The 25,075-nt window shown below is 34.2% G+C and overlaps 1 protein-coding gene across 1 annotated transcript in view; it reads left to right on the top strand.

Annotated features, from left to right (window-relative positions):
- The window catches only part of FMN1 (formin 1), a gene marked incomplete at both ends in the record, with an annotated part of 140,116 nt that overhangs the window by 72,225 nt on the left and 42,816 nt on the right, over window positions 1–25,075 (top strand). Inside the window, 6 exons of the mRNA XM_082317960.1 lie at window positions 1,586–1,647; window positions 2,415–2,503; window positions 7,208–7,337; window positions 8,828–8,974; window positions 11,617–11,676; window positions 13,867–13,987. Of these exons, the coding sequence (XP_082174086.1) occupies window positions 1,586–1,647; window positions 2,415–2,503; window positions 7,208–7,337; window positions 8,828–8,974; window positions 11,617–11,676; window positions 13,867–13,987 (609 nt within the window). The remainder of the gene's footprint in view (window positions 1–1,585; window positions 1,648–2,414; window positions 2,504–7,207; window positions 7,338–8,827; window positions 8,975–11,616; window positions 11,677–13,866; window positions 13,988–25,075) is intronic.

Genomic DNA, 25,075 nt, shown 5'->3' with positions numbered 1-25,075 from the left:
CCTAATGATTTTTCTTTAAACAAAAATTTTTGTCAAGCTCAGTTGTTCGGGCTTTATATTTAGTTACACTCTTGAGCTTTTTTTGAATCTTTCCAATAGGACAAAAATAGTTGGAGATGCTGCTTTTTCTCACTGATACTGTCTTCTGTGCAATTCTTTACTTCTAACCAAGGTGTAATGTCAACAGATGGAATCATAATTGACAGGCAAAATTTTAAAGCATTCTAAATGTCATTGGACCTTTTAATAAAATTAATTAGCCTGCCACAGAGAAAATTTACTAGCCTGCTGGTTAATTTCACAATGTAAAATCGTGGGGTAGTGGAAGAGCAGGCGAAAGCTTATTACTTTTAAATAATTATTTAAAGATGTGTGCCTTGCCCCTTTCAAACATGGACTGCAAATGCAGCAAGAGCTTTTAAAATCTTTTAAATTCACAAGCAGTCAAGTTTCCTTTGAAGAAATATAATACAGTTGAAATTAAAAGTTATCAGGTACTAGCTACTGATGAGTCACTGGTTATGTGGAAAATTGGTAGAGACCTTAAGCTTGATTCTTTTGGGATTAATGTTCCCAGTAATATTTAAACATAAGTCAGGAGTTCAGAAATTGTGCCCAGTCCCGTTATGAATTGTGATGAAATGCTGGTTTCAGAAGAATTAAACATCCAAAGTTATTTCTATTCCATTGTGCATCTCTTAGCTTCCTGGAATCTACCATTAGAGAGCATTAGAAAGCACCGTGAACCAATCCTATTTAGTTTTCAGAAGAGTCCCAATACATTGCCTAAATTGTAATTTGCAAGTGTTGGAAACACCTAATGCCACATATTCCAAATGTAGTAACATTTGGAACTAAGTCAGGAAACATTTTTGGGACTTTTCATTTTTGGTAATGAGGCATAATTAATCATTGAAGAGTATACTTTAGGTGTCTCTGTGTGATGTTTAAAAGTATTTATCTGGAAATTGTCATGTGGGTAGTTTCCTAGTGGATAAAGCTAACTCAAATGTGAGCTGCTCTATGAAGATACCTTAAAAATCTGTAGCACAATCTTTTGTGCTTGCAAATTTGCAACTTGCAAATCTTGCAAGTTTGTCTACCTGTCTACTTCCCAAGATTGCTATCCCCAAGACAAGCAGATCTCCCTGTTTTCACATGTCCCTGCTCTCCCATGCACACAGGGAGCCCTAAATAGACTAACTCTCAATTTCTTCCTATCCAGCCTTCTAAGCTACCATGAAATCTGTGCTGTTCATTGTCTGGTATCAATTGTTCTCATGGTCTGCTGCCTGGCCAGCTACGCAGTGAGCTGAGTACCTGGCAGGTCATATCTTTGACTGCTGAGTATACTGGAGAGGAAAAGTAGAACTCCATTCATCTAAGGTAGAGTTTATAGTAAGTTCTTGTGTGAGCACTGTGACTTGAAGTCAGAACAGAAATAAAATGCTGAAATAATAAAATACTAACTGGATACAAATATGTCCTTTAGCTAGGTGAGATCTCTTTAGTACATTTCTCAGAAAACAGAATTAACTCTTAAGTATGTTTTCTAGCATCTAATTTGTGATCGTATTCTATACAGCTATACTGTGTGTTGATGACTCCGTAGTAGATCTGGAAACACTGGAAGCACTATATGAAAATGTAAGTAAGCTGGGGTAAAGCTGTGGTTAATCACCATAGTATTTCAGACACAGAATAAGTAAAGTTTTATTTAATGTTGTCGTTTTAGACTAGAGACATTATATTTAAAAAGTCTTTAGGGAATTTAACAGTAATAAAATATGTAACATAAAAAACTACCCATTGACATGCTCTTACTGGTTTAGTTCTTAAATGTCAGAAATTTAGAAGAGTGGTGTGCCTTTGGAATCAGGTTAAAATGTAACAAAAGGCATAACATCTAGCAGTGTTCTCTCCTGATCTGCCTGAAAAATATTGTCCTTACTTAAGGCTTATTTTGTGCTAACATGCTGAATTTTTCTCATTCAAGATGTAAGTGGCTAAAACAGTTAACTCAGGCGAGTGCATTGCTGTCCTTACCCAGGTTGCTCTGTAGACTACGTATATAGCATTCATGAACTCTGTGACTCTGAAGTTGCATGAAAGAATACATTTACACTTGGCTGTAGAGATATCAGAGCTACTTCTCCCATCTAAACTGTATGAAGCATCCTATAGCAATATTTGCGGTGCTGTGCTCTACAAGGATGCTCTGCTTTGTGGCAATAGGTAGTAAATGGCACTGCAAGGCACTGAAGGAATTTATCATGGATCTTTATGCCTCACTCTTTTGCATAGTCTAAATGTTTCCCAATGAAAAATACAATTGTTACTTGCAAACAGGTAAATTAGTAATTTATTAATTTGTTATTAATTAGATATTAATCACTTTATATTAATTCACTCAGAGAGCACAAAAGGATGAACTGGAGAAAATCCAGCAATATTATCAGACTTCAAAAGAGGAAGAACTGAAGCTTCTGGATAAACCAGAACAGTAAGATTTTTTTTTTTTTGTAATATTTTATTGTTAGATAGTATAATCCTTTGCTGATATGTTAAAAGGGATCTTGAGACATAATTTTTGGTAGCTAATTTTTAACTTTTTTGTGTATTTCAAAGCATGATGTAAACTTCGCCTTTATCACATAACTTTTTTCAGACATGACAGATTTTATTACGTCAACTTGGACCACCAGAACTGATAAAATATGTAGCCTTGAACCAATAAAAATTTCTGTTCCCATTCTCACATTTTTAAAAGGCTTATCCTTCCCTTAGAGCTTTCAGGGCTAAATTAATGTGTCATAAAGCAGGGCCAGACTGATTTTGGTTGTTGATTATTTGAAAGAACTACACAAGCAGCGGGCTTTGGTGAGTCCTGTGAGAAAGACACAATGTGCACTCCGGTCATGCCAATTGAAGACATACAAGGCTGATTCCACAGTTCATCTCCTGTGACTGTTGTGGGCAGTGGCAACTGTTAGGATGAAAAACTTCTGAAGTGCTGCTCCTTCTGTTGTAATAAAACTTAGACCAATGTGAAAATCACAAGAATCTGTGAGCAGAATGGTAATCCTGAGTTTTATTTTAGTGTGTACATTTGATTTCAGATTTTGGCATACCAGCGGTGTTTGTCTTCTGCTAGTTTGCTACTTTTCCCTTTGTACTTCCATCCTCTTCTAATCACAGTCTGATTTCCTGCCCTGAGGCCTCTCTGCCATCTTTCTTCCTTTTGCCTCTTGTCTGTTTTTATCTTTTCTGCTGTCTTTGCTGTAAGAAAGGGTAGGGGGAGGAAGAACTGAAACAGCAGAGATAGTATATGATTGGTTGATGTCAGAAGTATTACATTTTCATACCTTTTGTCCCCATTAAAATGTTGGTGGTGAAGAGCAGATATTTTTTTCTCTTTCTCCTAACACAAGGCAGCTAAATACTTATTTGTGACTGTCCGCTAGGGAATAGGTTAATGTTGGGAGATGAGGCTATCATGCTTACTCTTGATTAAGAGTGGCTATCATTCTTGAGTAAGACTTAAGAAGACAAATATCTGTGAAGTGTATATACTAGCTTGTTCTTGCATCCCATAGCCATGGCTTTCACTGCATTGGCTTGGGGCATGAGAATACGTTGTGTGAGTAGCTGATGCTTTCCAGAGCTTGACCCTTTGACAATCTGTTTGCTGTATGTCTGAGTGAAAGAAATATTAATGCATTTTATGTTCTGGAGAATACGAATCTTGTACAGCTCTAGAGTTATAAAAGGTTGTCTGTTTTTGTAAATTATAGTGGAGAGAGGTTGATCTTAATTAAACACAAAGCTGGATTTATGCTATCATTGTTCCATAATTAAAAGTAAAGAACTGTAAATAAAGCAGTTATGTCTGATCGTTCAGAGTGAAATAGTAGTATCAAAGACAAAAGCTACTTTTTATCAATTATTACTCTTTGTGTTCTCTCTGCAAGTTGTAATTATCCCATTTTTACCCTATTATTAAACTACATAGGTTAAGAAAACTAGCTTTTTAAAATGTTGCCTCAAGGGGGAAACAATTTGCTGATGATGCACTTACATGAATTTTATTGAACCTTCAAAATAATGTCCTTTCTGAAAACTCAGTAGATCAGGTGCTGATGGTTTTGTTGTCTAAGGCAGCCTCTAAGTCAACCTAAATGCAGAACTGGAGATTTGTTGGAACTGTACTATGCATATTAACTCCGTAAAAGGTTAAAGACAGAAAACTGCTAAATTTGTATGTGTGATTAAAAATATTTGCTACAGGGCATAAGCCTCATGTATTTTCTTTAATGAGGGTCAGAACAAAAGTGCAAACTAAACCATTTATCAAATGGTTGCAAATACTAGCAATAGGCATTCATATAATGAAACCATTGATGTGAATTCACTGAAGTCTAAAGGAAACCCTTGCCATTTAAATGCTTGGATTACCAGGCAAACAGAAAGCTTTAGTGGTATCACTGATGCTCTCCTGCACATGTGATTTTGATTTGTTTTGCTGGCTTGTTAAATTTGCTATTGTTGGCACAAACTGTAAGTATCACAGCAACATGACAATACCCCCCTAAATTATGCTTCATGATAAGGGTTGTTAAAATGCTAATATTCATTAACATGATAAAGATTTATATGCACAATTGGCCACAACTGGCAGCTTTGCTAGCAGGATACAGATGCTTTAGCTAGTTTCCAAGAAGACCCTTTCAGTTGTAATATAATCTCTGTGAAGTCCTCTCTACTGTGAAAGAAATACTAATGAAGGAAATAGTAGCAAAATATGGTACTGAGCTTTCCTGTTTTGTATGTGGTTTGAATTGAGGAAGTAGTGAGCTATTGATAATTGCTGTCCAAGTAATGCCATTTGCTTCTCTTTGAAGACCACTTTCCTTTGACTTCAGTTTAAATCCTGCTGGTTTATTTAGAAGCTTGCAGAATTAGATACACTTTTTCCCCCAAAAAATATTTCTAAATTTTATATTCTTCAAATGTGGATAAATGTGAACTGATAAATAGTTTAACTCTGTAGAATCAGCCTTCTTTGTCTATCTTCTGGAAGAATGTTCTGTTACACTGACAACATGGTAATATGCCTGGCTTGAAAGTACTCTTAAGTCCTTTACTACAAGATTCTGGTAGGATAAGAGTTCTCAAGTAAATGCATTTTTTATTTACAGTTTCTGCAGGAGAGAAGTTAAATGGACCTCACAGAGATGAACACCAAATTCTCTATGTTTACTTTAGGCCATAAGAAGTGTAGCAGTGAGAAACCCATCAAAAAGCTATGTCATGTCATCGTTACTTTAAGTCAAAATCATACTTCTCTCAGACTAAAATTACAAAAATGACTGAACTAAGAATATTCTTTTCTCTCCAAAAGTTTTGTCCACCTGAATTGGTGGTTTATCTTTGATAACCACAGGTTCATGCCTTGACTTTGTGTTTAGTAACTACATTTGTAGTCACTGAGATTCCTTTTTGTGACAGATTTCAGTTGTAAGTGTTCTGTCTGGATATTTACATTGAATACTTTGAATTCCACAATCTGGAGACATTTTCTTTTTATTCTGATGCTCTTTTAACTTTCAGCACAATTATGGTGTATTCCAATGACCAGCAGTGTAGAAGACCGTTCCCTTTTCAAGGGAAGGCAAGAATATGTGTCATTTGACTTTTTAAATTTAAACTTTTAAAATGCATGTATGTTAGAACTTTAGTGAAGCAGTTTGGGTTTTTCTTTCTTTTGTTTCTCTCACACAAAGTGCAAAGTATCCTCTTTTTTTCCTGGCAATACCATTCATTCCCAATAGGAAGCATTTTTATTAATACCAGCTTGGCATTTCTTTTTTTCCCACTGCTTAAGTGTAAGAGCCAAGCCAGGCCTCCCCAATCCTTCTCTCACAGTAGATTTTTTCATCAGGCAAGAAAGAAAAAGAAGGAAAAAAAATTATATTCCAGTTAAAACATAGTATATCACACCAGCCACATGTGGATTTTGCTGATTTTTTTGACAGTCACTATGTATTCAGCAAAGCATTGCGTGCATGAGAAATTTATAAAGTGGATTTGAAGATACTGATATAATTTATTATGAAAAAGAAATAATTTGGAGAAATCAGATGTATTGGCTTAAATAATTAAAATAAATTTAATAAGAATTCAAGCTAATAATGGCTCATAGAATTTGCCATAATTCAGCGAGGTAAAAAATCTTAACGGCATTGCGTTAAGGGGGATCTAAGGATATCTGTAGACAGATTAGAAGAATGTTTCTAAAGTGATATTGGAGCAAAAGACAGCTTATTTCTGGATTTCAAGAAAGCATGTGTATCACTGAAATCCTAGACTCAAAACTCACAAAGCAAATTATGCAAATCCTATTATTATAAGAAACGCTAAAGCTTCTTTTATTATTTAGCCAAGCTTTTACATTTTAAATTGACGAAGAGAAAAGGGAGGAATTACTCATGCCTTTGGGATGCTTTCATTTTGTGATATCTGAACTGGAGTTGTTGAATATGCTTCTATTTATTTTTATTTACCAAAGAGTTAAAGGAAGAAAACTGGAATAGACTCATGAGGAAAGTGTGTATATGAAGACAGATAAAGAGCAGATAAAGAGTTAGTAACTTTGCTGATCAGTGACCGAAGAGAGAGATAATCTGCAAGTATTTTAGAGCTAAATACATGGCTAGGTGGATTACCATAAAACACACTGTTATATAATTGGACCTGGGGTGCAAATTAGTAAAAGAAAATTGAGGCTGAGCATCAGAAGAAATTTCTTGGCAGATGTTTCGTATTATGAAGTAACCTTGTAGGAATATATTGAGTTCCGTATTGCTGGGCATATTTTTAAGGGAAGCAAAAACACATGAGTGAAAACAGTAAATAGTGTTTCTGTAGCTCTTTTCTTTTTCTTTTTTTTTTTTTTTTAACCTATGATCTAGGCTTATGATTCTTCTATTTATTACTCTACAGATGTGATAGTAAGTTGCTTTTTTCTTGATAGTAATAGGACTTCTTAACACATTGAGCATAAAGAATATAACAATTATAAATTCTGTAAGATTTGATTCAAATTAGGAAAGACTGCATGTATATTTCATGGTACTACAGCTTTGATCTATTCTTTACCCCACAGATAAGAAATACAAAGATTCATTAACACTCTTTTTTTCCACAGATTTTTATATGAGCTGTCTCAGATCCCCAACTTCACAGAACGAGCTCAGTGTATTATCTTCCAGTCAGTTTTCTCTGAAGGGATAACATCAGTGCACCGGAAAGTTGATATCATAACTCGTGTTTCCAAGGTAAGTCCTAATGAAAGCTAAATAAAAACATAAATATATTTTAGAGTATTCATGCCTCTTTTTTTACCATAAGTGATGAACCTTAAGCCTGGTTATTGGCTTTTCAGGAAAATAAAAATATATTAAATTTTTTACCTGCTTATAAGAACAAAAGGAGGAGGAAAGAGGAAAGGTGAGTTCTGTGTGATGCCCTATGCTCTACATAGGAAAATTTAGTTTTATTTGAATGGCAGATTTTTGTTACTTTGCACATTAAGTAGAATAATAGATAATCTCCATAAAATAGAAATTAAATATCAGACTAACTTAGTACAGGACCTTGCAAACTTACTTTTTTTGCATATCACTGTTAATGTCATCAGCAATAGATGCCTGTCATGTTCATTAGCTTATTACTTTCCCCTGGTATCTATACATTTCTATTAACCCTGATACAGCAGAGTTTTTAGTACCTGACAAAAGCTTTACCTAAGATTTCTATACTATGAATGACTAAAGACAAGATTTTGAAATTATAACAAATAAAACATGAAAAGTAGAATGACATAAGAATTAAAAGAGAAATTAAATAGTGACCTAAAGGTATAACATCCTGGCCAGGACAGTATTTTTTTTTTTTGAAGATTAGCTTTTGACTAGCTTTGCTGCCACAAAGCACCCATGCTCTACCCCTTTGGATTTTCTTTTTTTCTGGATTTTTTCTATTTCTAACAATAAAAATAGTTACTTAGTGTTTCCTTTTCAAAGGAGACATAAATAAGGATTCAGTTTTGTATGAGATAGGAAAAGTGGTATTGCCCTCAGTTTACTTATGAGGAGCTCACACTAGAATTGATTTATCCAATGCGTAGTGTAAGGCTACATAATTAAGAATGAGGCCCATGGCCTCAGATTCTCGACTGACAAGATAGATGTCTTTATATGTAAATTAAATAATTTATTAGTTCTCCACTGTGTTTCTAGATCTCTTTTCTGTTTTGAGGCATAGTGATTTAGTCGTTAGCCCTGGTATATCTACATTAAGTATGGATCCAGAAATGTGAATTTCCAGAGCATCAGGAGCAATGAGAAGCAGACTGAAGATGACAGTCTGAGTCTAACCTAGTGGCAGCAAAAATAGCACTTCTCCATTTGACTGTGCATTATGTAAACTCATGATAAACCACCTCGTCTGTAAGATTTTTAAAGGCTACTAAGAATGTTTAGTAACCTTCTTCCATTAATCTTTTTGTCATCTACATAGTATATGATGACATATAACTTTGCTTCATATGGATTAAGTTAAACATAACATCTTAGACAGATAGAGTCTAATAAATGCTCCTCTTAAATGTTTGATTCTTATACCAGTTTTAGCTTCCTTTCCCTATAGGGGTAAAAACACACAAGAAACAAAACCTCTAGCCAAAATAAAATTTAAAGAGGTTTTTTATATTAGCGATTAGAATTTTTGTGCCAACAGAAGTTACAGACCAGTATCCATTTTTCAGGCTTTGCTGAACATGACGAGTGTAAAGGAAATTTTAGGTTTGATTCTGGCTTTTGGAAATTATATGAATGGCGGGAATAGGACCCGAGGTCAAGCCGATGGATTTGGTTTGGAAATACTCCCCAAACTAAAGGATGTCAAAAGCAGAGTAAGTACTCATTTTTAATTAAAGATAATTTTTCTTAAGTGATATTTTTTTGTTCCATCATCTGTCAAAAGTTAATCTTTTCTTATTTCTTACCATTCTTGCTTGAAAGAGCAAGGCACGTTGTACCATTTTCTTGCTTTTTTCTCCCAACTTTTCACCTCCTTCTTCTGTACATGTGCATATTTCCATAATCTCCAGTTTCTCCTATTCAGTACTATGATAATTATCTTATGTAAGAAATTCTGTGTATCTCTCTTACTAGTAGGGACTTAATTACAGTAGGTTAGAGAGAAGTGAGAGAGCACAGACTGCTGAAGTCTTCTCCAGTAAATGTCTTTTTTCTTGCTCTTACCTTAAGATAGCTCTATGTGAGTAAAAATGTTTTAAAAATCAGGTTTAAAAACAAAATATCAGAAAATATTCAGTGTAGCATATACACTAAGGAATTATACATGAAGGATATAAATATATAATATACAGGATTTTAATCCTCTTCAAAGACGTGTGTCAGACCCAACAAGATATTTTAAATCTTTTTTTTTAATTGGCAGTTAAATGGATGTAGGGCATGAATTCTGAATGGCATACATGAGAAAATGCTCATAGGTGGCAGTAAATTATTTTGTCAAAAATTGAGAACCACTAGCACGTTTTTGATTAGTCATGTTAGGATCAAAGTCAGGCTCAAACAAACTCTGGACACCATTTGAGATGAGGTTACTTTGTTCATTATTTCAGTAGGGCAGAGGAGGAGGTGCTAGATAGATAACGTAGGCCATGGAAACACTGTTCAAAGTTGTTCTTTGCCAAAGCATACCTTGGCACCACATGGATATATGAAGCAGTAAAGAATAGGAGGTATTTGTTGATGCTGGTACAGATTTGGAGGGTGAGAAAAAAAGTTCTTCCTCTTTTCCTACGTGAAGTGCTGTCTTGAACTGTAAGAAAGGTAGATTTGAAGCTTTTGTTCTCATTTATGCTTCATGTACATAGGAACGCGTTTGTGAGACAGGCAATGTCACGAAAGCAGTATGTTTAGGGAGCTTTTTATTTTACTTGTGAAGACCATCATTAACAAAGTATAAAAACATATTTAGTGAATTGTTCAGTGAGCAGCTGTATTAATGAAAGTTTTTCCAATGGATTTGAGTCCTTTGCCTCCTAAAGACATTGAGGTGCTGGAGCGTGTCCAAAGAAGGGCAACGAAGCTGGTGAAGGGTCTAGAGAGCACGTCTTATGAGGAGCAGCTGAGGGAACTGGGGTTGTTAAGTCTGCCGAAGAGGAGGCTGAGGGGAGACCTTATGACTCTCTACAACTACCTGAAAGGAGGTTGTAGCAAGGTGGGGGTCAGTCTCTTTTCCCAAGTAACAAGTGATAGGACGAGAGGAAACGACCTCAAGTTGCGCCAGGGGAGGTTTAGTTTGGATATTAGGAAAAATTTCTTCACTGAAAGGGTAGTCAGGCACTGGAACAGGCTGCCCAGGGAAGTGGTTGAGTCCCCATCCCTGGAGGTATTTAAAAGATGTGTAGATGCGGTGCTTAGGGACATGGTTTAGTGGTGGCCTTGGCAGTGCTAGGTTAATGGTTGGACTCAATGATCTTAAAGGTCTTTTCCAACCTAAATGATTCTATGATCCTATGATTCTAATTCTTATCTTCCTCTTCACTTGAATGGTTCAGCTGTTCCCTATGACCTCTTTTCTTCCAGTCCTACTCCATGGACAAGACACAGTACAAGCTGCAGCTAAACTAGAACGAGGCCAAGTTTTCCAGTACTCAGGTGTTCACTGGTTGGCCAGCTACCATGAAGAAAAATGTAAAACAGCTGAGCTTTGCCTGACTTTTCTCAGTAGAACTACTAATTTTAGTCTCGCTCTTCTATCAACCATAAACTTGTAAGAATTTAATTATCTCTGGGACTTTCCAATTTGGCTGAATTTAGCCAGCATGTTCCAAAATTATGAATTATGAAAAGGAGTGGCAGATTTACTGTATAATTGCATAAGACTTGTTCCTTAGCAAAACAAGCTAAAAAATTACAGTATTTACAGTTTCCTGGTAGCCAAAATAAATATATTATTAGTTTAGAATAGTCTCCAAAATGCATAAAAGCTCAAAGGGGCCAGCTGCTACAGGCAGACATGAAACCTCAGAGATAATTGGTAGACTATATTGGCAAGGAGGAAGAATGCAGGGTCTTGTATATTTGAACACTGAGGTATTGAGGAATCAAGAAATTTAGTTCAGCTTACTATATCTGAGATGACAGTAATATTTAGTTAATATTATATTCAAGAATAATATTATTAATTAATATTATTATTCAAGTTAATATTATTATTCAGTAATGCCTTGCATTATTAAAAAAAAGATATGGGGACAGCTTCTCCCAATGCATGTTTTCTTACCTGGTATTTGGAACCAAAAGAAGCTCTAGGTCCTGTGGTGGTACGATCAAGTCTATGTTAGAAAAGATAGATTGATTTTTTGGCCAGTAATGCTAGGGCTGAAGATACTGTGAGTCCTATTTCTCACAGCAATACAAAATAAGAATATATTTGTTTTGAAATAGAGTAAATTTTCACTCACTTGAAACAGTGTTAATCACACACATTTTTAATAATATATTTATTTTTTCCTAGGATAATGGTATTAATCTTGTGGATTATGTCGTCATATATTACCTACGCCATTGTGATAAGGTAAAAGATTCATTTGCTGTATCAGCCTCTCCAAAAGCCTTTTAAAAATCTAAAGACAGTAGCTCTGACGGAAAAATAAAATCCATTTCTTTTGCTTTCTTATAATAGTTGTGGACCTCAACAGGTCTGAAATTTGCTATAGGTTTCAGGATAAGGCTTTGGAAAATTTTACATTAACTGTTGAATTAACCACTGCAGGCAGTTGCCTGTGACTGTTGCAGATGGGACAGGTGGTCACTCCAGTCCTGTCTTCTAACATCCTGGTTACTGTAATATTGTAAATCCTGTTCCAATGTGCTAATAATAGGAGACAGAAGCATGACTTCTCTTTCATGTCGGAATGCAAGGACATGTTGTCATTTTAAGATAGGTGAGTCAGCTGATGGGGATGAAAATGTGGGAAGAGGTGTGGCTTCTGCTTTGAGTGAGTTACATTTATGAGGCTTTTTGATAGATATCAGCAGTGCCCGAAGTTTTTGAGTGGAAAATTTGAACTACTGTCTTTTAAATGCAAATGTCACTATTTTTTGATTTTAAGTATATAATTGCTTATTTTTGAGATTAAGAAGATTCCTTTACCTAATCTTTGAGTCTAAGACTGGTGTCATTTTTCATGACCCAATGTCTGATTGAATAGAAATATTTTTTCTTTTTTTCTTTTTTCCTTTTTTCTTTTTTTCCTTTTTTCTTTTTTTTTCTTTTTTTTCTTCCTCTTTTTTTTTTTTTTTTTAAATTCTTATATAAGGATGTTGAGTTGATGAGTTAGTAGTCATGAGTATTTTCTTCCAGGAGTAAGACTAAAGTAAGTGAAGACATTTCCCTGCCCATGGCAGGGGGAGTTGGACTAGATGATCTTTAAAGGTCCCCTTCCAACCCAAACCATTCTATGAATCTATGATCTCTAGCACTGGAGAGTCTGTATGTCAGGAGCCTGTGGAACAGCTCTGGGGATTGAGATGTAGAGGGGATAAAAAACTAGCAGATATGTAGATCTGTACTTGTTTTCTATCTTTTTTTTTTATTTTTTCTTTTTTTTTTTTTTTTTCCTGAGCAGGGAAGTATAGTGTCATTACTTTAACCTAAGTACCCATCTTGTAAAAAGCCTCATAACAAAAGCAACTTTGTCTAGCCTGTAATGTTTCTCAGTTCTCAGAGTATTGACATATGTATTCTTTTCTGCTTTTTTAGTAATGCTGAAGCTAATGTTTTCTAATTAATTTATTTAAATATTTAATTTTTCTGCAAACTTTCTACTATACTGTAATTTTACTTCAGGGAATTTTGTAAAACAAAACAGTTTATCTTCCTTGGGAGGAAATGGACAAAGTGTAAATGTCATCCATTGTACTTTTTTCCCCCTGAATGTTCATATCTTTATAATAATAAGATTATTTTTTCCCTGTTCACAAAACAGTTAGTTCTCCACCCTATGAGTTTTCCTTTATTACAGACTGAAATATGTGCACAGGTAGTATTTTAAACTCACTAGTATATGCTTATACACAGCAATGTCATATTAATACTATTTATATACTTTACTTGTTAAATTTCCACTGGAGCTATTGCTTTGAACCTTGTAAAGTTTTTTGTTTTGTGTTCGTTTACTTCTGATTTTTTTTTCTTATTGTGATAAAAATAAGGTATATACTTAGGAGTTCCATACAGACATTAACCCTTGTGACTTATTTAGCCACCTAAACCTTCAACTGTATATTTTTATCTGTATAAAATACTTCAGGCAATATATAAATATTGTTTTCAATTTATGCTTATAAAGTGTGTGTATATTTATTGAATTGAGAGAGAATGAAACCACAAACTTTTGACATAAGACCACTTGTTGCATTAAGATAGGCATTCATGTTATCTGTTTTTAAGAAACTTCTAATCCCTAATCTAAACCTTTATTGATATAAAATGAACTGAAATGTTGTGAGCTCCATGTTGTTCCATAGTTTAAATTGAGCACAGTTTTCTTTAAAACATCTAAAAGGAAGTTTCAACACTCAGAATGGTCAGGATTTCATCTTGAATGATATATATGCTGTTTTAGCAAAAATGATTTAAAATATATTATTTTTACAGTTTTATAATAGTGTTTCATAGATGATGTTTCAAAAAAAAGTAATTTATTTCACTGCAAATGCATTCAATTTTCATAGTGGCCTGTTTGTTTGTTTGTTTGTTTAGGAAGCAGGAACAGACAAGAGTATTTTTCCTTTACCAGAACCACAGGATTTTTTCCAGGCCTCCCAAGTTAAGTTTGAAGACCTAATAAAAGACTTAAGGAAACTGAAGAGAGATCTAGAAGGTAACTGGGAACTTTCACATTTGTTCTGCTACCAACAAAGTGCCATTTAAAATGTGACCTTTATGAGGTTTTCTTATTGCTAATTAGGTTTATAGTGTTGATTCACTTAGATTTTTTACACTGTGGCACAAATTGCTTGCATAAATTAGAAATAAAAAAAATTCAAACTCATGACTTCATAAAAATGAAAGTAAAGATACAGAAAAGTAATTTTCCCTTTTACAATCAAAAGGCCCCTAAAGAAATCTTTCTGAAATTTTCTTTAGTTATGTGTGAATTTTCCTCTGGCTTCTCCAGAACTGTGTGTTTAACTGTAGATATCTGTTAGTTCCATAACATAAATACTTTCTTCAGTACTTTTATAACAACAATTTAACAGCTACAAGAAAGAGTTGAATACTATTAATGTAGAAATAAAACACAGCTTGCCAAGGCACAGCAAAGGGAAATGGAAAGCTCCAGTTCGAAATATTTTTACCCTGGGACATAAAATAAACATTTAAAAATGTTTATTATAAAGAGGGGCTCAGAAACCCAACTCATCTATCAATCAAAGTAGTGAGTGGAAATAAAGTAGGAAGGGTTGCTCTCTAAGTGTTCCAAGCAGTTTCATTTTTATTTTGTGCTTCATATGACTTTCTAAGATAAATCCAGCAAATGATGACTGAATATTTTAAGCCTGTCTTTTTTGTTAAGGAAAAGTTGCTACTTTTACTGAAGCAGTTTTGTGTAGAAAATGGAGTTTAGGGAGAGAATCTGCATAAAAGCCTATAAAAACTTCTCCATTTACAAGTCTGCATCAAAATGGAAGAGTCCTTTTAGAATCAGAGTTGAACAAGATGATTGTTTTTGATTTTTTTCAATGTAAGGCAATGCAAACCGTTACAAAATAATTTATCCTTACAGTTAGAAATTGCTGGATTAGGTCACAGCCATCTTTAGGATAGTTTCAAAGGTTAACAGTGGTAGGAAAGTATCAGTTGTTGTTTGTTCGACCCGGGCACAAGTGAGTGCTCTATCTCCTCTCATCGCTTGGCCCTGTAAACCCCTTGGCCTGCCCTCTTTTGGGCTAGTTTGTGCAGAAACACGATCTGTGTTTGATCTTGTACTTTTTCAGCATGTAGTCCTACTGTCATGCATCTTAGTCTTGCAGGATCTGCATTGAGGCTGTGACATTCACATCATATTTGTTCTACATTGCAAAGACACAGACAGCAAGTAGGAAAAGCTGAACGCTTTAACTAACTCAAAATAAAAAATGCAGCTTGCTTGTAATCACTGATTTCTATTTTCTAAAACAAATTTTCTTAGGTATTTATAGAAATTCTAGAAAAAGTGTTATGTTGAGGTTGTTTTCATAACTTTTCTTTGTAAAGATGTATTTGAAACCCAGCCAAATCAATTAACATATAAAGTTAATGACAGTAAAGATTTGAAACAAAAAAGGTTGTGGAAATGTTTTCAGATGTTGGTATTTTATCACTCAGAAATATGCAACAGAATTCTAACAAGCATTCCTGCGATTAGTTTCTCTTATATTTAAACAAAGAAACAGTCACTCATATAAAAAATGTTATATCTCTTTCAAACATTCTCTTTCAGATTTTTTTCTTCAGATAATACTGTTGTTTATTTTTAAATCAAAATTTTAATTGAAGAGGTTATAATTTTAACACGTACAACAAAGATTTGATGAGTCTCTGTAGTTTATTGTAGCCATTAAAAAGTTGTGGCTGCTGGCAGAATACCAGTGAAAGTCTAAAGCTGAAACAGATGTGAGTAGCAGAAACCAAGTCCAGAGAAGCGTTGGGCCCAGCTATCCAGACAGGCGCGGCCCTTCAGCTGTAAATAATTTGAACAATATTAACTGGGGCTGCCTGTGTTATAGGGTACATTGGATTTATTTCACAGTTTGGTTGGCTAAGGTAGTCTCAAGCAGATTACCTTGGAAGTGGGATGAGACAAAGGTAATAAATGAAAGAGGAGTTTCTTGTGTGCCATTAGGGAATGAACTAATGTTCCTGTTAGTGACGTACTTTTTTTTCTGAGATTTGTACAGAATGATTAAAAAGAAAGATAAATATCACCTATTGTGCCTGAAATTGCAATTTTGACAGACACTTTTCATAATAGTAGTTATTCAGTATTTAAAAATATATTTTACTACTTTATCAAGGCATTCATTTACCTTTCTATCATGGATATTAACATAGGAAAGATTGAGTTATCATGAGTGGCATGTCTTAATGGTGTAAACCTCTGGTTTGAAATACCTAGACATTGTGGAACCGAAAGTTCAAATCTAGATGGAGCACAAACCCTTTCATCCTTTTCACATAAACAGATTGAGTTCCATACAATTTGCTATTTTGAAGTCTTTCACATTAGACTTTAAAGGGACAGACTAACTTTACTCTAAAGGGATTAGACTAAAGTTTGGCTCAAAAATTCAAACAAATTTTTTGAGAACCTTAATCCAACAGGTTTTTAACATGTATTCCAGAATAAATTCCGTAATTGTGAGGATTTTTAGGTTAAAAAGAATGATAAACAAAAATATGCATTTAATATATGCTTTTAAAGGGAAAGTGCAAAAGAATGCAGTATTAAATAGTGAGATGAAAATTTTAGAGTGAAATCTGGTTCCACTTTGAAGTCATAGGAAGAAGAAATGTTTTCTGTAACCTCAGGTTTTCACTCCAGGTCTGTATAGTCAGTGTATTTCCAAGGTTTTCAAATATTACGTAGTAGCATAAGCAGATACATTTGTTCATTTAACAGGTATTAGCTTTCCAGTGAATCTTTATACTTATGGAAAAAAAAGGTTTTGCATCAGTATTTTAAGATTGTAAAATATCTTATTCCTTGTCTAGGGCAATGATTTCCACTTTTTCCTTTCCCTATGACCAAACATGATTTCCCTTCTAGTCTGGACAATGCCACTTGATTGGTATTCTGGAATAAATACAGAATGTTTGAAATGTGTCATCATAAGAAAATTTTTAGAAAGAAAGCCACTTTACCAAATTATGATAGACTTGTATAAGTTTTACCATGAATCTTTTATTCATCTCTCTCCAAAGTTGAACAATCTTAATTATTCAAAATTAGTTGCACTGTAGATTGTTTCCATCTGTCATACTCATTGCTCTTCTTTGCAATACAGTTTCTAAAATTTTAAAATGCTGCTTCATTAGTCAAAAGAAAGCAATATTAGATTCCTTATATCATTTACTGCAATGTTCATTATAACTTCTTCCTGTTCTTGACCTTAACAACTGAAAGAGCAAAGATATTTATTGAATGGTTGAAAACGGAAACCGAGGTAGGTCCACTCTGAATACTTTCAAGAGTCACACCTTTATTTCTTGTAATTAATTAAATTTCCTATGAGAGTGTAACATTCTGATCCCATTGAAAATCCACATACCTTTTGCTTTCACCTTCTTTCATGGCCACCAGTAGAGATAGTTGCCATTTTCATACTAATATTTTTTCAGTACTGTATATATGTTTTAAATTTTTACTGACATAACTGAGGGTATATGCGTATAGTAGGTGTTTACACACACACATACATGACTGAAAGGAAATAATTTAATCTGAAATAGAAACAAGACTTCATGGATCAGCTACCTGTAATCATCAGTTGGATTTCAGTACTCCAGAAGGCTTGGTTTCAAGTTGGGGGCCTCTTAACCTAATTGTTGACAGATCTGTATCTTGCATGTTACCCCACAACTTTTCCACATTTAAGTAGTGGAACTTCATCAAAACTTCAGCTTATGGCAACCCCATCTTGTAAAATCGCATAACTCTTACAAAAAGATTAAAAGGGAAGCAAGTAAAACTATACATGAAAAGCTGAGAAATGACAATGTTACATTGGCTGTTTTCACATTGTTTTTCATACAGAAGCATGACAAGTATCTTAAAATCACAGAGAAATGTAGGTTGTTTGGTTGGAAGGTACCTCTGGAGGTCCTGTGGTCCAAAGGCTTTGAGCAGGACTAACTTCATATTTAGATCAGGTTGTACAGGGCCTTAGCCAGCTCTGTTTTGAATCTAAGGATGGAAATTCCAACACCTCTCCGGGCACCTGTTCCAGTGCTGAATCACTGTCTTGAATATTTTTCCTTATCCCTTGTGAGAATTTCCTGTGCTGCAACTTGTGACTGTTGCTCCTTTTTGTTGAGATGTGCATTTCTGTGAAAAGTCTGGCTCCATCTTCTCTATAGCTATTCGTTAGATAGTTGAAGTGAAAAACTAGATCCCCAGTTAGCTTTTTCTTCGCCAGGCTGAACATACTTGGCTTCCTCTGCCTCAAGTGCTTCATTTTATTTTCATTCTCAAATGGCATCATGACAATATATATATTCTTTTTCAGATATGAATATGTGTATGTATATATATACTCATATAGATAGATAGATAGATACTCTTTTTCATAGAAACAGATCCAGTGCACTGGATGTGACTAGCATAGTGTTGCCATGCTGATACCAGCATCATAGCTATTAACCCTGTCTCTTAGCATGGCTGACTAGATCAGACTAAACTGTTGCATCTACATTGCTCTCATTCAGTGCCTCTTCAGGGAGCTCTGTAGCACATTATATTGTAAAGTTGGTATGTGTTGCAAAATTAAGACAAGAATGGAAGAGAATTTAGAAATGAGAAATGGGTGGAAATTGAAAAGGGTCACTCATTCTCGATTCTTGCATCCACTGTCACTATAAATAGTCAAGGAGGAAGCTGCAAAAAAAAAAGAAATTAATTTAATGTCTTATTATTTATTCAGATGGAATTATATATTTAGTTCATACATAATATGGCCTTAGATAAAGTCTGTTTTATCAAATAGATTTTTAGTATAATCGTGATACAATAATTATCAATAGGGCAATGATTACAATGTTGAGAGGTTTTGTCTATCATTTGATTTGCTTTATAGACAGTAAGGTTACTGGATCACATAATGAAAATTCTAAATATTATATCAGTTCGAGTGTTAACTTTCCAAATAATTTGTTGGATCAATAGATATTTCTTAGTAAAAGCTGATTGTTTATTCATTACAGGAGGTTAGTATTCAAAAAAGTATCAAAGGGCTTTTTCTAAAATATTTTCAACCAATTTAAGCCTTAGTCTAATTTACATGAAATGTTTTAAGCCAATTTAAAAGTGGGATTTAGACATCTGAGTCACATACATGTTCTAGAAAAATTTTCCCAGCAGGAGCAGAGAAGTTATATGATACTTTCCAGGAACTAGTCACTTTAATTGTCTTCATGTTAATTATACTTTTAAATTTTAAAAATCATCTTAAAATTTTGGAAGTGCAGGCAAATAGAAATTTGAACTGGGTGGTGGAACATGAGGAGCCAAATAGGTGCATATGTTATTTCTTTAGACATTGGCATAAATGGAGCACATTGTTTTGTACCTGGTGAGTATTGCTATATTTTTGCACTGTCCAACATTTACATGATATATTTTGAGGCAATGCAGGACGGTGTGAGGAAAAGAGCAAAGGACAGCTTCATACAGGAACAGTTATTTTGTTTTCAAGAGTTGACAAAATGACACTCTCTTCCTTCTCAGAGTTTTCTGACCTCTTTTTGAATAGTCTCTTGCCTCAGCAGGATGAGATATATTTCAGTTTGTTTTGATTTGGCAAAGATACAACACAGGCATTAAAAAACACATTTTGTATATGTGCATTGGATTCTATTTTACAATAAAACTAACATTTTGACAGTGTTCCATTGGTAATGTTCATATGTGAATACATTAAGTGGAAATTTTCCTAAGTGGATCATTTCTGAAAATTCCATTAGATTTTCTAGTTTGTGATAATAGAGAATAGTATGGAATGGTTTTAATAAGATTCAGAAATATAACAGAGGAGCAAAGCAATGATGTTTTAGAAGAGTTTATTCCCTGGAAGCAGATGTCTGCATGTGTGCACAAAGGCGAGGGAGAAAGCTTTCTGTTGGTTAAACAATGGCATGCTGTTAACTTTTATATTTTTTTCTTAGGCTAAAGAATCCTCAGAAATTTCTTGTTAAAAATCATTCTGCAAATGTTAAGATTCTAAAACGAATCTTGGAAATACCACGTTGTGATTCTCTGTGCACTTTTCTGTGTGCCCTTTTATATAAAAAATATATGTGTGTGTGTGTGTGTGTGTGTGTTAAGCATTAGTTATGTAACTATGTAGTATACATCTGGGAGCAGGTAGTGTACATCTGGGAACAGGAGGAATATTGTCCCTGTCAATGTGTGTGATGGATAATGAACGACGTAGTTTGGAGAGTGTGTAATACTAGCATTGGAAGGAACAGTGACTTCATATTCGTGGATCTCATCAGCTTTTCCTCTTTGAAGGAGCATGCAGTAAAAGAAAAGGCAGATTTCTGCTAGAATTGAGGTGGTTGCTTACATATTTACTGCCAATGATCAAAGATTGAAAGTACATTAATTCAGACAGTGGGATACAAATTAGTAGTAGTGAGGCTAATTAGCACTTTGACAAGTGTTCCTGCTAGTATTGTAGGTTGTTTATGAATTTACATGATTTTAAATCTAAGCAGGATGCTCTAGCTGAACCAAAGCCATAAACTTGGTAGAAGAATTAATTAGGTGGAACTTTATGATCTGTCGTGCACAGAAAATCAGAGATCCAGCAGTACAGAGGGAAACAGGAGATCACTTCTCCGGCCTCTACAACTTCAGCTCATAAACATACTGTTTCAGCCATTGCCCAGTAATTCTCTTCTATCTGATCCCTTGTTCAGTACACTAAGTACTTTGTGTTTGTGTGTTTGAAAGGTCTTTTTTTTTCCTAGCACTGTAAAAATCTTAGCTCATCTGATTAAAAATATTATTACTGCTTCTTAAAAATTTTGTCTTCCTCTAAATTAGCCAGACAAGACTCTTCAATTTCAAAATATTCATTTTTTGTACTGTTCAGACAGAAGCGAAATGTTCCGATTTCTCATCAGGTTCCGCTAGCACACATTTCTACACTCCTGACAGATCTTAATGCTGTGCGGAGGTCTGTATGTTTGGATCTTGACACTAACCCAAAACTTTCTACTAATAATGTGTGCTAGAATCACATAAGGAATCTTACAAAGACTTGACTGGAAAATTATGAGGGTTTAGTCATTATATTCATTTATATATGCTGTTCAGTCCCTTGCAGTATGCTTCTCTGCTGAAGGGCGCGCTGAATGTAAACTACCATTTTAGAGAGAATACATTAACCAGAGTCTCAGATATGTTGCTATGGTGTGAAAAATATTTAGTTTTACTAGCAATCTTTGTTCATTTTGTTAAATGTGTTCTTAGGAAACAATCTTAACAGAAAAGTTTATAAATGATTTATATAAAATGTTGATACTGTTTGACAAAACAAGGAGCAAAAAAAATTTTTCTGTTAGATTAGTTGAAACTCATATAGACCTGACAGTTCCTCTGCATGTCATCACATACTGTAAAAGTTAAAAATGTTTTTAAACTTAAAAGAAACAAACAAAAATCCCTCACATCTTAAATCTGAAAGACAAAGCCAGAATATCTAATCAAACTTGTGAGAATTGTCAAGATGTCTGACTCTCAGCTTCCATTAAAACTCCATTAGAACAGGTGAACTTTACAGGGTGTTTTGTATGCCACTAATTCAATTATTTCACTTTCTACAGCTTAGTACTTATCACTGAATTGTTTTTCTCTCTCATTTATACCTGAGAGCATGAGCACCTAAATAGATACTTGTTTCTGTAAGTCACAAGGAAAATGTATTTCAAACAAAGATCAGACATTTTAAAGTTTTACTTATTAGCTTCTATCCTCTGAAATGGCTTTTTAAGAAAACCGGATTATTAATGCGTGAAGAAAATAATTATGCATAGAAGAACATTTCTTCTTCTAAATTAGCTGAAAAAAACTTCACAGAACAGTAACTATGCAAGCGATTAATAGGTTAGAATGGTGTATTTAGTTTTACATGTGCTAACACTTTTTTGCATTAAATGATGACCTTTATTTAAGACAATAAAAATGAAGCTTGAGAATAGAGTACCACCACAATTTGATCCTCTTCTACAGTTTTCTCAGATACTTTTGTCTCAGAAAACCTCACACCCCACTTCATGGCATTTCCCTCTCTGTTTGTTTCAAAGGTTTCTGTATTAGTCAACCCAGCTCTGGCTAGGGTGTTAGTGCTTGAACCTTTGTGTGTTGCCATCATTGAGACAGGTACTGATTATCAATGTGTGTCCAAAAATGCAAATAAAATACTGTCTCTGAAACTTTTCTGGGTCAGTAGCAGCATAACCACTTGCAATGAGAAGTTGTCAAAATTCTTATACTGTACTCTGAAGAAATCAAGATAAATCTCTTCCCTTCTTCTCCACATTTATTTAAAATTCTATCTGAAAAGAAACATTTACTTGCACGGTTATGAATAAGCACAAGAGCTGTAGATGGCACAGATACAATGGATTGTAACAAAGCTAACATTCTTATGTGGATACCTGCAGTAAATATGTATCTAAGTTGCATGTAATAACAAGAGAATATAACCAAATCCTGCAACAGTGTCCAACGGGTAAACATGCATCTCCTGTAACTTTTTGTTTAACTTGGAAAGTTGTTTGCAAGTAAGAAAATGTAATAAAACAAAACCAAACAAACTAAATCATGAGGAAGTTATATAGCATTTGCTGAATAATTTAAATTTATGCATTTTATCTGAAGTTTAGTAGATTCTTATTTGGTTATATAAGCCTGAGTAGTATAACAGGCTTCTGCATTGTAAAAAATCATGGATCCTCTCATACAGAAATTTGGGGTTATTTAGTTCTACATTGAATTCATTTGCGGTATGGTTTCAAATCCCCTTTGAAACACAAAAGGTAAGGATTCTAAAAAAGAATTATCAAATAGTAACCCTCCTGTCAAAGATAAGCCTGCATTATAACAAGAAAATAAAAGAGCAAGCTTGGCAGTATAACCTGCCAGGCTCTGAACAGACAAGAGGAGGCGAGGGTTTTAGAAGTTTTCACAATGGCATAACTCATGGGGGACAGTGTCAGTGACAGGTTTATAGGAATTCATGGTGTTGATACTTGGTTTCACTCTCAGGATGATTCCTGTAAATGCTACTGGTGCATTCTGGTGAGTAAATAGTTAGTAATTTACTGTTATCAACATTAAACTATTTCTGGGTTTGCGTTTACTTTAAAAATGGTGCTTAAAAAATTCCAAATCCTGTCTGATTGACACTGAAATGCTCTTTACGTGAAAGTTTGTTTATGGGCAGTGATTCTTTTGACAGATTTACAAGTGTCTGTGGAGTTTTAAAAGACTATTGCCCAATAGGCATTAAGTGAGAGACATTCTATTTTGTAAATATTTTCACTTATATTGGGGATTTTTAAAGAACTTTTTGAGCCAAGTACTGCATTAAATCTGAAGACAGTGGCAAACTGATAATCAGCAGTTTCCAGCTTTGTTTTAATGTTTTGCTAATGGTTTCCATTTCTGTGGCCAAGCTTTGCAGTGAGTGAAGCATGATGTACATCCAACAATTTGTAAGGGTTTTCAAATACTGTTGCACACTTGTATTTTCTTTTTTTGCAATAGCTCATTTAGAAATAAACAATTTTCAAAGTAGCATATTACATTTAATTTCACTAACATACAATGCATACCAAGAAAATGAACCAAAAGTTTATTACAGTAACAGTTTATTACAGTAACTGTTTGAACTCAGTAATGCTGAAACAGGTTGTTTATTTTCTCAGATGATTATTTTGGAATGAGATGGTGAGATGAGAAGCGTACGTGTGGTGTGCTAGCTGTCAGATTCCTCAGAATTCCTTCAGATTCCTCAGAATTTTGGAAAGAAATTTTTTAAGAAAGAAGCTTTTCAGAATGTATTTCAAAGAAGGAATGCATAATAGCATCCTTTACTTCAGAATCATTCTAATAAAAACCTTGCTAAAATAATATTCTTTTAAAAAGGAAAGGGTTTCTATTGTAGTGAATATGAGAACAAACTATTAAAAATGTTCCCTCACACGTGTTATAGCATTTTTAGCAAAGAAAATCAGAGCAACTGATGGAACAGGACTTTTCAGTTTTAATTTTTTTATGTAATGGTTGGCATGACTTGGTGATATTTTTTTTCCAACAATATATTTCAATTAATTTTTTGAGTAAACAAAAAAAAAGAAGAACTTATGTAACAGGAAATTCAATGAATGTTAGTTAGCAGAAACCTTTATATTATGTTGTGTAGAACTGAGGCAGGTCATAGAGTTGTATGGTAGCCTTTCACCAATATTACATATCTAGGTTGACAAAGACCAGCTGACTTTAATATGTAGAATTACAAGTGCCATTTTAATCAAAACCTTTGGTTTAGCCCTGTCACGAAAATCTTTTTCCTCTTCCAAGTACGTCTTTATTTGTATCTGATTTGTGATTCCTTTTAACACACTTCCACCATTCTTTGCCATATCTATTCCCAGGCAAATTTGATGATGTTCCAAAGTTCTTCAGACTAAAAGATATATCTGCTTGGTGGTCCTAGCCATCATTTTCTTATAGGTATTGGACAAGGAATCATTATTCTGCATAGGATATTTCATTATTGAAGGGAAGACTGAGACTGGGAAGACTTCAGCAGGAATATAAAATTTTTGAGACTGCAGTTCCAGCTGAAGTTCATGACTGCCTTCAGCCAGTGACTCCATACCTATGTGATGTGTCTTATTTTTAATGTTAGCAAGTAAATAAATTCAAGTTTTATTCAAATATTTCAGTGCAGTTTTTTTTAAACAGAATTAGTCAACCTTCAGTTGCCCAGATACTTTTTTGTTTGTTTGTAGACCAAAAATATAGGTTATTGAGTGAAGTAACCTAAATTCAGAGTCAGTTAAAGGAGGATTAAGCAGTATTTTTAAGCAACTACATTGCCTTTGTGATTAACAGATTTTCACTTCATCACCCTTGTCCTTGATTCCTTTAGCTCAAAGCTAAAACTTTCTCAGAGCCCTTCAGTCTATTTTGGCA

This window comes from Platalea leucorodia (assembly GCF_965183815.1).
Source record: "Platalea leucorodia genome assembly, chromosome: 7".
NCBI classification, from domain to species: domain Eukaryota; kingdom Metazoa; phylum Chordata; class Aves; order Pelecaniformes; family Threskiornithidae; genus Platalea; species Platalea leucorodia.
This window is presented reverse-complemented; position numbering and strand designations above follow the sequence as displayed.